The 13,307-nt window shown below is 48.6% G+C and overlaps 1 protein-coding gene across 5 annotated transcripts in view; it reads left to right on the forward strand.

Annotated features, from left to right (window-relative positions):
* Positions 1-13,307, forward strand: part of ADAMTS17 (ADAM metallopeptidase with thrombospondin type 1 motif 17) — a 255,794-nt gene that overhangs the window by 63,375 nt on the left and 179,112 nt on the right. For all 5 annotated transcript variants that reach the window (XR_016018253.1, XM_074317647.2, XM_088789326.1 and 2 more), the window contains exons 5-7: positions 2,976-3,059; positions 3,778-3,935; positions 8,426-8,469. Coding sequence is in view for 4 of the 5 variants with exons in the window: in XM_074317647.2 (XP_074173748.2) it covers positions 2,976-3,059; positions 3,778-3,935; positions 8,426-8,469 (286 nt within the window). In the remaining variant the exon portion in view is untranslated. The remainder of the gene's footprint in view (positions 1-2,975; positions 3,060-3,777; positions 3,936-8,425; positions 8,470-13,307) is intronic.

Below are 13,307 nucleotides of genomic sequence, written 5' to 3' on the forward strand. Positions count from 1 at the left end.
TTTTTTTCCAACATTGCTTTACTGCATTATTTCTTTAAACCGATGTTATTCTTGAATGTCTTCGGCTGGTGTCCACGTTACAGGGGTGTGTAGATGGCACCTTGAAGCTGAAACCCAGTGCAACTGGACGTTTCTCTCTCCTAACTTCAAGTTTTCGTTCTTCCTAATTTTCATGTTTTGAATTGAGGTTTTCCAGTCTGGGCCTAATCCTAATGCTGAATATTTCTGGAAAAATTTGAATTGCAGCCATTGGGTGGTTCTCAAAATATCAAAACAAGGAAAAAGTTATGTGCTTTTTTTTCCTGTCTTCACCCAGGTTTGAGGATAGGTAATTAAGACATGACTTCACAATTGGCCTACGGATGGTCCAGTCTAAAAAAAAAAAAAGACTGCTATTTTGTTCTTGAGGAAAGGAAATTTGGGGAGGGGGGAGTAAAAACAGAACAGCTGAATGTGTTCTGTTTTTTCCTTGTGGGAAAGAATATTACATTACACAAAGGTTTTTTTGTGTATGTGTTTTCGTCTTTTTTGTTTTTTTTGCTTTAAATAATAGTTTCAAAGAGTAAAACCCAAGCAATGACACAACTAATTCCTTTGTCACACAGATGCTAAAACACTGTGTGTGCCTGGTTTCCGGCGTTTGTGTGTCAGGCGCTGGGTCCAGCTTCACTTGGCCTGGAGTAGCGGTGGTCATATTGTCTGAGGGGGTCAGTGTTTTATGTTGCAGTTTTAATGCCACTTCGGGAAAACTGTCTCTCTAGATTATGTCTACTAGAGCAAACAAACAAACAAGAAACAAGTAGAATATTTAAAACCAAGTGAAATAAGTCAGAGAGAGAAAAACACATACTGTATATCACTTATATGTGGAATCTAAAAATCCAAACGCTTGGATACAGAGAACAGACTGGTAGTTACCAGAGGTGGGGGGGTGGGCAAAATGGGTGAAGGTGGTCAGAAGATACAAACGTTCAGTTGTAGGATAAATAAATCCTGGGATGTAATACACAGCATGGTGACTATAGTTAATAATACTGTATCCTATATTTGCTAGTTGCTAAGACAGATCTTAAAGCCCTCATCACAGGGAAAAAGAATGATAGCTACGTGAGCTGTGGGTGTTAACTTATTGTGGTGATTATTTCACAGTGTTTACATACGAGGTCAGACAATTAAGTTCGCGAACTCATCCTAGAAAAAGTGCTACATACCTCATTGCTGAATATCACTACGGTCACCTTCGAAGTACTCCCCTTGGGAAGCTATGCACTGACGCCAGTGCCTAGTCCACACTTCAAAGCAATTTTGGAACTCTTTTCTGGAATGACCATCAGAGCTGTCATCGTATTACCCTTGATGTCCTGAATGTCATCAAAATGTCTTCTTTTCAATATTTCCTTTATCTTTGGGTAAAGAAGTCATTGGGGGCCAGATTACGTGAGTAGGGAGGGCGTTCCAATACAGTTATTTGTTTACTGGCTAAAAACTCCCTCACAGACAGTGCCGTGTGAGCTGGTGCATTGTCGTGATGCAAGAGCCATGAATTGTTGGCGAAAAGTTCAGGTCGTCTAACGTTTTCACGCAGCCTTTTCAGCACTTCCAAATAGTAAACTTGGTTCACTGTGTGTCCAGTTGGTACAAATTCATAATGAATAATCCCTCTAATATCAAAAAAAGGTGAGCAACATCGTTGCCACAAGTTCGCGAACTTAATCGTCTGACCTCATAGATCAAATCACCATGTTGTACACCTAAAACGAATACAGTGTTATGTATTTATTATATCTCATAAAACTGGGAAAACAACTGCAACAGGACATAATGAAATAAATAAATGTATTTTCTAAAAAAAAAAATTAATATTCATGAAGTTCTCATTCCTGTTCCCGCCATACCTCCTACCACCACCTTCATCACCCTCCCTGCCTCCTGCTTCCTCTGTGTTACAGAAAAGGAACTCAGGAGGGTCACGATGACCCGGGAACCCTCAAAGCCAGTGGGCTTTTTCCGACCATCTCAGTTATTTGAGGTTTCCTCTCTCTCTTCCCCTTGGAACACTTCCCTTTGATTTCTGGATATCAAAGTCCTTCTAATTACATTCTACCCACGAGAGGTGCAAAACTGAGAGGGACGTATCTTTTCTGTTACAATAACTTGATCTCAATGATAAGTGTTTGCTTAGAACGAGGACTTCCGGAAATAAAGAAGGACGGTGGTCTTATTTGGGCTGGACAAGCCTGGATTTGGATTGGGGTCACCGTTGACTGGTTGCGGGGCTTGAGCCGGTGGCTTTAGCTCCACAAGCTGGGGTGGTGAGATACGAACCCTGATGGGTGGTGATTAGGGTGAGAGATGGTATGGATGGTACACGGCCGAGGGTCACAGGCCTTGACCGTCTCCCTCTCTTTCCTAAAGGTCTCCTTCAACCTCCTGCCTGAAAGCCCAGCTTCATCTAACATCCTTTCTTTTCTTTTTTTCATAGCAACCTGTTCTATACATTTTTTTTTTTAACCAACTGAATTCATATTTATGGGAGTTTGGTTTCAGAAGACCTTTGAAATAATGTCTGGATTATATCTGCACTAGGGTGCCCTAAAAATGTATCCACATGACTTGTATTCATTTTTTGTTACCGGTATATACCGAGTATTACAACTTTAACAGTTTTTTCCTTTCTTAAAATGTGTATACATTTTTTTTTGGCACCCTCTGTATAGTTTGTTCAAATAAGACGATGAACACGGAAATTTCCATTTCATCTAATTATTCTTTCTTTGGATTTTTTTGTCCTGGAAGGACATAGCCGGTTTCTTTACTGTTAAGTTTTAACGAATATCATGTATTAACTAAAGTCCATCTTTTTTTTCCCCCTTAGTTTTCACCTAAGATCGCCGCTCTGTTCCAGGTTGCTGCTATGTTTTTAAAAAACGTATGTCGTCATATGTGGATTTAGTTGTTTTTTTCTCTCCTCACAGGTATACAACATGTTTCAACACCACAGCCTGGGAATCAGAATTAACATACAGGTCACCAAGCTTGTGCTTCTAAGACAGCGCCCCGTAAGTCCGCTTTGGCCCTTCCCGGAAACTGTAACGGGTCTGGAAGCTTCCTCATTAATGTTGGCCACTGAGGAGGCGTCTAGGGGGTTGTCTGTCTTATCTGCCCTCCCTGGGTTTGCACATGGTGACAGTGTGCCCTGGGCCGGGGACCAGGGATGCCGGTGAGAGGAAGGCAGGTCCCATCACCGGAACTGGGAGTGCAAGTTATCCGCTCAGAATCTCGAGGGGCCCTGCGTGGTGGGCCTGTGTGCATCTGTCCATCGTTCGGGCACGTGTCACATGCATAGGCTTGATGGTGAGGTCTGTGCGGCCATAGCTACCCGTCAGGAGCTAAGCTTGAGCTGCAGCCCAAATTTGGATTCACCGTAGCATCGTGTCCCGGTCTTTTCCACTGACGGTGTTACCTGTAAGCAATGAACGTGAAGCAGTGAACGTGACGGTGAGGGATTGACGCTTGGCTGGGTACACTGTGCTCAGTGGGCTGACAAGAAGAACGCTTTTCTTTACTAACATAGTCTTCATCTGAACTTGAAAGTAGGCTCCGGGTGGCCTGTGGGTCTCTACCCGTGTGAGGTTTGTATCTGCGGGGAGGGCATCGTGGAATGAGGTCCCAATGAGCAGCTGTCTCCACCTCCACCCTCTAGTCTCTGCATAAACTCTGGCTCCCCTGGGCCTTTGCTTCTCTAAATGCCCTCCCTTCCCCCCCAATTTCTTTTAGGCCAAGTTGTCCATCGGGCACCACGGTGAGCGGTCCCTGGAGAGCTTCTGTCACTGGCAGAATGAGGAATACGGGGGCGCACGGTACCTTGGCAACAATCAGGTGCCAGGAGGGAAGGATGATACGCCCCCCGTGGATGCCGCTGTATTCGTGACCAGGTAAAGCTGGATTCGGCCCATAGCTGAAAACGGGAGAGGGAAAAGCCATGTCCCATTGGAGAGGAAAGAAGGCAGTTGGCCAGGAATTCAGGCTTGGAAATCAGACCATGAGCCACCTGTCTGAGCCTCAGTTTCCTCATCAGTAAAATGGGAATAAATGATAGCACCTGCCTCCAAGGTGTGAAGATTAAACGAGCATGGGAAATACTTTTTACAGCGCCTGACCCAAAGTAAGGGCCCAAAAAGCATTAGCCATTCTTGTTACTACTGTGATTGTTAATCTAAAAGTACTGAAATCCTGGTTACCCAAGAGTTTAAAAAACTTCCAAGAAAACCCATTGTTCATAATAGCTGAAGCAACCCAAGTGTCCATTGATGGACAAATGGACAAACAAAATGTGGTCCATCCAGACAATGGAATGTTATTCAGCCTTCAAAAGGAAGGGAATTCTGACACATGCTACAACATGAGTGAATTGTGAGGCCCTTGTGCTGAGTGAAATAAGCCTGTCATAAAAAAGACAAGCTCTGTGTCTTATTTCACGTATATGAGAGGCCTAGAGCAGTCAAATGCATAGAGAGAGTCGAACCATGGTAGACAGGAGCTGGTTGGAGGTGGGAGGGGGCTAGTTATTTTATAGATGTAGAGTTTGTTTTGCAAGATGAAAAGACTTCTGGAGATTGGGTGCACAGCGATGTGTATACGGGACCCTACTGAAGTGGCCAGTGAAAAACGGATCCGGTGGTCAATTTTATGTTACGTGTATTTTACCACAATAAAAAAGAAATGTATAAATGTTCTTTTGTAACGAAGCAAATTGGGGGGAGGTCCTGATCGCATGTGGGTGGTTCTTTGCACGCCTGGCTCTGACTGGGGTGGTCGGAAGGTGATGACTGGTGGCCCGGAAAAGCAAAGCTCCTTCAGAGGCAGGTGGGGCCAAGCCAAGCCATCCTGTGTCGCTGTTACCTGCAGCCAGCCAGCCAGGTGCTTGCTTTCTCCACGCACAACCTCAGCAGCCTCCTGAGCCATCGTAAGTGCTCTCACCCGCTTCTTTGCAGCGGCTGGACTGAATGGATGGGTGCCCGTCCCACCCTCCGGTTCCTCGCAGACGTTAAATGGAAGACCTCCCACGAGGACAGAGGCAGGCAGTGTTGGAGTCGGGGCTGGAAGCCAAGTTGGCCGAGAAGCATTGTTTAATAATTAGAGGCTGAGAGCTGCAATTCCCTCGGTTGGGATAATAATGGGCTGATGTTTTCACACGGAAATTGGGTGTGAGGCAGCTGCTGCTCTGGAGAAGGTGTTCGCTCCTCCCCAGGCATCCACGCCGAGGGCTGCACAGGCCAGGAGGCCAGGCGCTGTCTAGGGGCCAGTGTCCTGGGGTCCTGGACACGCTGGCCGATGCGAGGTTTTCTCCTCTTTTGCTTCCCCCCCCCCTTCCGGGCTGTGGCTGAGCCCGAGAGTGTGTGCTCCTGGACTCCCACCAACCCTACAGATGGCCAGCTGCAGAAGGGGAATATGACATCATGTCCAGCAGAAGCTTCTGAGCCAGAAGCGGCAGAAGCTGGGTTTTCAGCAGCTACAGCCATGTCTACGGCTGGAAAGGACGTGTGAGTGGACTGAGTCGGGGGCCACATGGGGTCCCCACAGGACTGGGGCCCCCGGGGGCTTCGCCACATGGCACAGCTTTACCTTTGACTCTGCATCTCCCTTGGGAAGCCAGGAACGTGGGACTTTCCCCCCAAACCCAGGTCTGCGCTGCTGGAAGATACCAGGAATGAACACAAAGGGCCAGCCCAGACCATGTCTCCTTGGAGACGTCCGGCTGTCCGTCAACTTCCCCCGGCAGGTGACTCCATCCGGCTTTCCAGGAATGGTCTTCCTTTTGGCCTCCTGACCCAGGGAGCCCTTTGCAGGCCTGGCTCACGGGAGCGCTCATTGTACAGCTGTGGACCCAGTCGCACATTTTATCAGGTTTCCGAACACTGGGGAGAGGTGGAGCCACCTCCCTGGTGAGCTTGCAGTGCACGTTGAAAGCAGTCTGGAAATGTATATCAGCTGTTTAATAATAAAGGAGCCAGTATTTATTAAGCTCCCACTGGATGCCAGGCAGTAAACTACACACAGGATTAGCTATATAAGTTGTGGGGCCCAGTGCAGAATGAAAACGTGGGACCCCATGTTCAGACATTATCAAGAATTTCAAAACGGTGACAGCAGAGCATTCAACCACGTTGGGGGCAGGGCCTGTGTGACTGCAGGGGTCACACACCATGAAGTTAGCCTGTCATGTCCATCCGCACAGCCTTCCCTCTGGGGGAGCGGATGATGAGCCCTGCCTTGTTCCTTCCCTGAATGGACTCTGCAGCCTCTCCCTGCGTGCCTGTCGTGAGTTTGCTGTGGGAGCTGGACGGCCTGGAGATGAAGCTGCCCCTGCAGGCAGATGGCTGCCTTTTCATTTTCTGAGAAAGGGCCTTGAACAAGAAGGAGAGAGAAAATTCAAATTTCGGCTGACTCAGGCCAGGCCCCTCACTGAGCTTGGTCCTCTACGGACATGTCATTCCTCCTCAGGACAAGCAAAGGATGGGGCTGCAGGGGGGCACCGTTGGAGACCACCGGCGTCCCCTCAGGGTGGCCATGGGATGGGAGAACACGCAGCGCCCGTCCGCTAACAGGGCTGGCTTTCTCCGTGATTCACTGTTGCCTGTGAATCGGCCACCATCATTGGTTCCATTCTCTTCTGTTGGACAGATGGCCACGTGCCCTTTCTCCCTTTGCCCAGGTGAGGCAGTGGAGTAAAACTTTCAACACGTTCAATTGCTCACTCTGGGAAACGCTGGAAGCAAATCGTAGACCAGCCTGGTGTTGGTCATGAGTGTGTGTGTGTGTGAGCATGAGCTCGTGTGAGACGTCAAAGAGGTGTCAGATCGAGAGCATTGGGTTAGGGTTAGGTAAACCCTGGACCAGGGAGCATATGTACATCCCTGCTTTCGTGCTTTGTTTCCTCTCTGCTGCTTCCTGCCACCCTCAGTCAAGTCACGAGCCTTCCTATTTCTGCTCTTATGGTCATTCCCTTGGAAGTTCCCTTGGTTCTGGAGTGGGTTCTGGAAAGCATGGGCTCTTGAAGGCTTTCTTTCTCCCCCTTGTTAAAGGGGTTTTAAAATTGATTGCTAAAATATATATTTGTATGTTATGGAAACATTAGAAACTTGAGCCAACAAAACCCGTTAAGTTGCTGACAGGATTGCCCCCCAGCTCCTCCTCCCTGTCCCTGGGCCAATTTGGGGTCCACACCTTCTAATCTGTCACACCCACCCAGGCTGCCTGCCCGCCCTCTCCTCTGGGCTTGCAGGCTGTGGGGGGCACCTGGTAGAACTACTTTGGCCTGAGGCAGGGAGCCCGGACCAGGGAATTCTGTCCACAGGACCTCGAGTGGAAGCTTTTAAACCTACAGATGTGGAATCTGTGGGTGTGAGTGGGTGGGTGGAATCTTCCCCAGCCCCAGGGGAGTCAGTGAATGACTGTCAGAAAGGAGAAGGTGTTACCCAACAGGGGAAGGTATTAGCACCGGAGGGAAGATGAGATATGGCCCAACCAGGACCTGCCACTTTCTTTCACAACTTTGCGTGGGGTTACTAATCTTGTCAGGCTGGCCCCATCTTCCAGCCCAGAAGATTTTTTTGAAAAATGACAAGTGGTGGCTTCAGATCACACCTTGTAAACCTGAAGCTGTGCTTAAGTGTGTTCAGGGAATTGCAGATTTCGGCTGGCCCCTCACAGATGCCCCTGAGAAGATGAGCTGGGCACTTCTCACCCAGTCCCAGGCAGGGCACTGCCCCCGACAGTCCTCTGCTCAGCTGCTGACTGGGGGAACACATGGAAGGAACGCTGGGAAAAGACGGGCCCAGACCCCTCATTTCACACACGAGTGGCTGAGCCCCATGTATCTGCAGAACGGGGGCTGGACCACATTTTTAGTATCTCTGATCGCTCATCTGTTCACAGCTATACACCTGGGGGTCCTGGGGAGGATATAATGTTTTAGAAATGACTTTGGGGTTGTCTTCTCACATAAGTGATACATGGTCCTCCCAGCACCTAAAACCGAGGCGAGCAGCTTGGGAAGTCATCTAGATTTGATGATATTGACTAATAATTGTCTCTGCTACATGACTTGGCAAACATCTTCTTCCAAAACGTTTTCAGCTGTTGGAAGAAGTCCTTCCAGCAACTGAGTGTTGCGTATGGAATAGTTTAGCTATAAAAGGAAGGTCTCGTGGGGTAACTGGAGCTTGTAGTTGGAAATGTGGGTGGGTTACTCGTGGCACACACCCCTAGTCGTTACTCTTTATTGTAACCTGTGACAAGTAAGCAGTAACACTGCTATGGGCTGGACAACGAACCAAGATTAATTGCTAGTGTTTCATTCTCCCATTCTTGGGGGTATTACGTATCCACCTGACTGTTTTCTGTTTTTGTTTTTTCTTTTTAGGACAGATTTCTGTGTCCACAAAGATGAACCATGTGACACCGTTGGTAAGTTTAGCGTTAGAATAAAAATTTAGGGGACTCTTTAAACTTATGATAATTGCTGCCTTTTGGTGTTGCCTCTTTTCTTGCAAATTGATTCTTTGACTTTATTCCACTTGGTTTTTTTCCCTGCAACATTTTGAGGTTGCGTATGGCAGAAGGCATGTCGACAGAGGGTTAATAAGGAAGATGTGAAAGGTTACACCCAGAGAGGAGCCACTAGGCTGCCCCAGCGTGACTAGTTGGGGTACACTTGGTTCTGAGCTGCTTGGTCACCAGTGCAGGAGAGGGGACCTCGCTGAGCTAGGTGATTGTTAGTTTATTCTCATGCGCACGGATGACCATTACCAAGTGACTTAGGTGACATGTGACTGGTTGTGAGACGGGTCTCCGCCACCAGCCTTGGCCCCAGGCTTTCTGGTCACACAGCAACGATGCCACCCCCACTTAGTGCTGGAAAAACACATTTTCTTCTCCTCCCTCGTCTCCTTCCTCCACCTTCTCCTTCTGCCCACAGTGCCGTCTCTTCTCTCCCCAGTGACATCGGGCTTGCTCTTGACGTCTCATAGGTTTCACACTGGAGCCATTGTTTGAATGGAGAAATAGAATGCTTGGTTAATAGAAGGAATACCTAGAGGGTGTCTGGTTTTATCTGCTATAGCACACACCTTGATTCCCCAAGACGTCGAAATATTGTACCGCCGAAAGCCAACTTCTGAATCTAACATGCTTAGAATTATAGGAACGCAGTGTAGGGCTGAAAAATACATATTCTTATGGAATTGAAATGTTAAAAACCTGAGCTTCCCATGGTGTTTTATTGGTGTGTAGTCTTGACCCTTCACTTTGGCTCTGTCACATTCAAGCCCGTGACTTTGGTTAAATCCTCATCATGTACAGAATGATCACTTTGGACTAGGTGACTTATGAGACCCTTCAAAATCTCATGTGATGGTAGCTGACATGTATGTCACATTTTAGCCTTTACCAATGAGCCTTTTATATGTCACATTTCATCAACCATCTAACCAAATCTGAGAGCTGCGTGTCAAAAACCAACCAACCAATCAGAGCTTTGTATTCAGGGACTGTCTCCATAACAGAATGACCAGACAAATGTAATGTGACATAGGTCTCCAGAGAAGGACAGCTGACACTGACACACGTCTAAGCCTGGTTGGAGTGTAGAAGAAAGACCAGTTTCTGTTGATCTGTCCATTGACAGGGCTGCCATGATGTGTGCCATCTGGAGGAGTGGTTGCTCCTTCCCAGTGTTCGCAAGTCAGCTTTGATGGCCACCCCCCTTTCATCTGGGGGGAGCTCCATGCTCGTCCTGCTCCCCGAGCTGGCGCCTGTGGAGGCATGGACCCCTCATGTTCCCTGGACCGTGCAGTACACGGAGCAGAGCTGTATCTTTAACCTGTGTGTCATGTCGTTCTGCGCCTGGCATAGGGCTTGGAAGGCTCAATCACCACTGTTGATTGAATGAATCAATCAATCAATCAATCAATGAGAATGAATGAATGAATCAATGAATGAATGAATGAATAAATACATGTATGCATGCATGGAGATAAAGAAACGCCAGTGTTTTTGAACAACATGCACCTGATTACATGGCTTTCTTTCATATGAGGTAGAACTGGCTTTTATTGTCTTCTGACCGTATAACTTCCATCTCTGCCATTAACTGTGATTATGTGCAGTATTTCAGCTGATGGAGGAGACTAGCCCTGAATTCTGTTTTTCCTCCGAGCATCTTCTGACGTCCCCATCTCACCGTGGGGCTGTTTGGACCTTCCACTTCTCACATTGCTGAAAAGTGCTATTTGTGCAGTACTTGGCTCCTTTCCCTTTTCCCACGATATTCCAGGGTTTTATTCCATGCAAGTGGTTAGTAGTTTTTTTTAGGGAGGGTGTCTTTTTTTTTAGGGGGGGAACCAATTCCGCTTAATGCTTCCGTCTCCAAGTTCCTACTGCTTTTCTCTTGTGTGGTTTCATAATATTCATCTATTTTCTATTGTCTCCTGTCCCCCATGGTTACAAAATCAAACAGGCCCAAACAGCTGCACATGGGCCGTGGAGGGACAGCGGGATGGCCTGCTTCTTTCCACCTTGGCTGTGCCGCTGATTAAATGGAAGGGTTCCCAGAGAGATAGGCGAGGGAACAGCAGGAGCCCCTGGGGCCGGCCTCGTGGGCTGGTTGCAGCATTTCCTCTGCCATAGCGCTCCAATTGCCAAGAGAAACGTAACTTTTGGGATTGTGTGGAAACCCCAAGAGGTCTTCCTCTTGGAAAAAGTAATCCATAAGTGTTGGGCCAAGAAGTCCCTCTTCTTCCACACCCAGATCTGCATAGCCTGCCAGTGAAGGTCGGAGGGAGTCGAGGTTATAGGGGTGATGGCTGGGGTGCCGAGCAGTCAGATCACGGAGCTCTGCTCGGTACCTGGCTGTGACCTTGGGCTTGTTACCTTCACCTCCTCTGTCGTGGATCACAATCAGACTGCTGCGTGCCCGGCGGTGGTGTCAGGATTCAGTACGCGAACAAATAAGTGTAAAGCGTTTGCATAGTGCCTGCCGGCCATGGAAAATGGTGACTGTGATTTTTATTAGCTGCTGCTAGAAGTTGACCAGACGTTGCGTGGTCTTTGTTCCGGAAGGTGCCTGATACTTCTACTCCACCAGCAATTCCTACCCGCTCTGCCTTCACGATGCAGTTGACCTTTGAACACCAGGGGGCTGACCCCCCTCGTGCAGTCAAAAGTCTGAGGATAATATTTGGCCTCAGGAGATTGGTTCCAGGACCCCCCACACATACAGAAATCCATGGATGGTCAAGTCCCGGATAGAAAATTACACAGAACCATGCATACAGTCAGCCTTCCACGTCTGCGGATTCCCAGCTGGGGGTTGAAAATACCAAGGACCGACCGTGAGTGTGCTTATGAAAACAATTCTTGTCTGAATGGACCCATGCTGGTCAGCCCTGTGTTGTTCAGGGGTCAGCCGTATATTCTTATCCAGACCTCTTTTAACCACACCTGCCATTCCCCCTCTAGTCCAGGCCTCTGTCATCCTCAGCTGCTGGGTCTCCTGGTCTTGTGACCTCCTGGGCAGCTCATTCTTACGTGACTTTTACAACATAAATCAGATCACGTGAGCTTCTTGCTCCGAATCCTCCAATGGCTTCAGATCAAATGCACAGATCTGCGGCCCCTAGAGCATGTGGCCCCAGCCGTCTTACTGACCTCACCCCTGGTGCTCCTCCCCTCGCTCCCTGAGGCCAGCCTGCTGGCCTCCACCTTGTCCCTCCTTTGCTAAGCTTGTGCCCATGTCAGGGCTTCGCACTTGGCTGTCACTGGGCCTGGCATGCTCTCCCCATGACCTCTCTTTGGCTCACTCTGTCCTGTCCTTTAGGTCTCTGTGCAAATAGCAACTTCTCAGAGAGGCAGACGCAGTCTCCCATTTCCTGCTCAGTCATCACTACCCAATGTTCCGTGTTGATCTGGGAGCTGTCAGCCTCTGCAGCACGAACGCCAACCCTGGGAAGGCACGTCTTGGTCTCCATGTCCCCCCGCTGTCATCCCAGCACTAGCACGTGATCGAATCTTGATGAATGTTTGTTGTACAACTGAATGAATCAGCAAAAACACATCTGTGGGATGAGTACACGAGTAGTGGTGTTTGGAGAGATGGGGGCCCCCGGCTAGGGAGTTTTCGGTTCCATTTATGACTCCAGCTTGCCGTCTTAAAAAATGGTGGCCACCCTTTTAGAGGCAACTCCATTCTATCTGTGCAATAGGTGAAGGAGTTTCTGCTTCAACCCCTATTTATTGAATAGGCAGATGCTCCACTTTTAAGAAGCAGTGTTAGGCCGTGGGCTTGGAGATGAAGAATGGCGTTCCTCCAGCCGGGTGACACTGGAAGTGGCTCTCCTACTGTGAGACCTCAGGCAATTGAATGGTTCGACACTGCCTCACACGTAGATTTTAAAATGGGAACCAACAGGGTCTGTGCATAGAACTGCTCTGAGGACATGAGATGAAGCCTGGGCATGGGGTCCGGCAGGCACTGAAGACGCAATCCGTGTTCTCCCGCATCGCTGGGAGGGGGCAGGTGACTTGTTGAGGTACGCAGAGAGAGGAAGGACCCAGTTCTGGTGGCTCTGAGTCCGACCCTGTCCGATGTCGCCCTCCAGAGCTGCACAGGTTTCCTGAAACAGGGAGGGAGGGGTACGGCATGTGGGGCATCTGTGGCCCACCAGCGTGTTTTTGATTCAGAGGAAAGCAGGCTTATTGGGGGGCACGTGTAACCTGTCTGCATGACTTGATTTGGCTCTATTTCCATCTCCCCCAGGCTGCCAAAGCCCATGGATGTGTCCACATCCAGAAGTTGGATGTCACCTCTGCCTTTGGGGAATGATTCAGGTTGGGGGCGGGGAAGGGGCTGCAGAGGAGAATCCGAGCCTCCCATCTTGACTGCCCTGCAGACGGGTCTCACCTGGAGAGACTGGCTGCCCATGCCAGTTTAGGGGGCTACGTTGAGGAAAAGCTTTCCTCTGTTGAGGAAAGTTTTATCTTCTGTGATGTGTCGTGAAATTTGGAACTGCATTCTGGCCAGGGGTCCCCAGCCCAATCCGATTTTCCTGCCTATTGTATTCTGAGCGTAAATGTCTTCATTACTTCAGTTGAGGGAAAACAAATCTTCACTCTTAAGACAGTCCGAGTGGAGGAAGGCCCCCTTGATTCATTTCTGTTAATCTGTGAAGTCACAGAGTAAGTAATGTTTGTAAGTAAAGGAAGGTTCAGGAACTAGATATGAAGATTAAGAAAGGAGACTGATGCCA

This window comes from Rhinolophus sinicus, chromosome 13 (genome assembly GCF_057876585.1).
Source record: "Rhinolophus sinicus isolate RSI-liver-muscle chromosome 13, RSI-T2T, whole genome shotgun sequence".
Classification (NCBI taxonomy): Eukaryota; Metazoa; Chordata; class Mammalia; order Chiroptera; family Rhinolophidae; genus Rhinolophus; species Rhinolophus sinicus.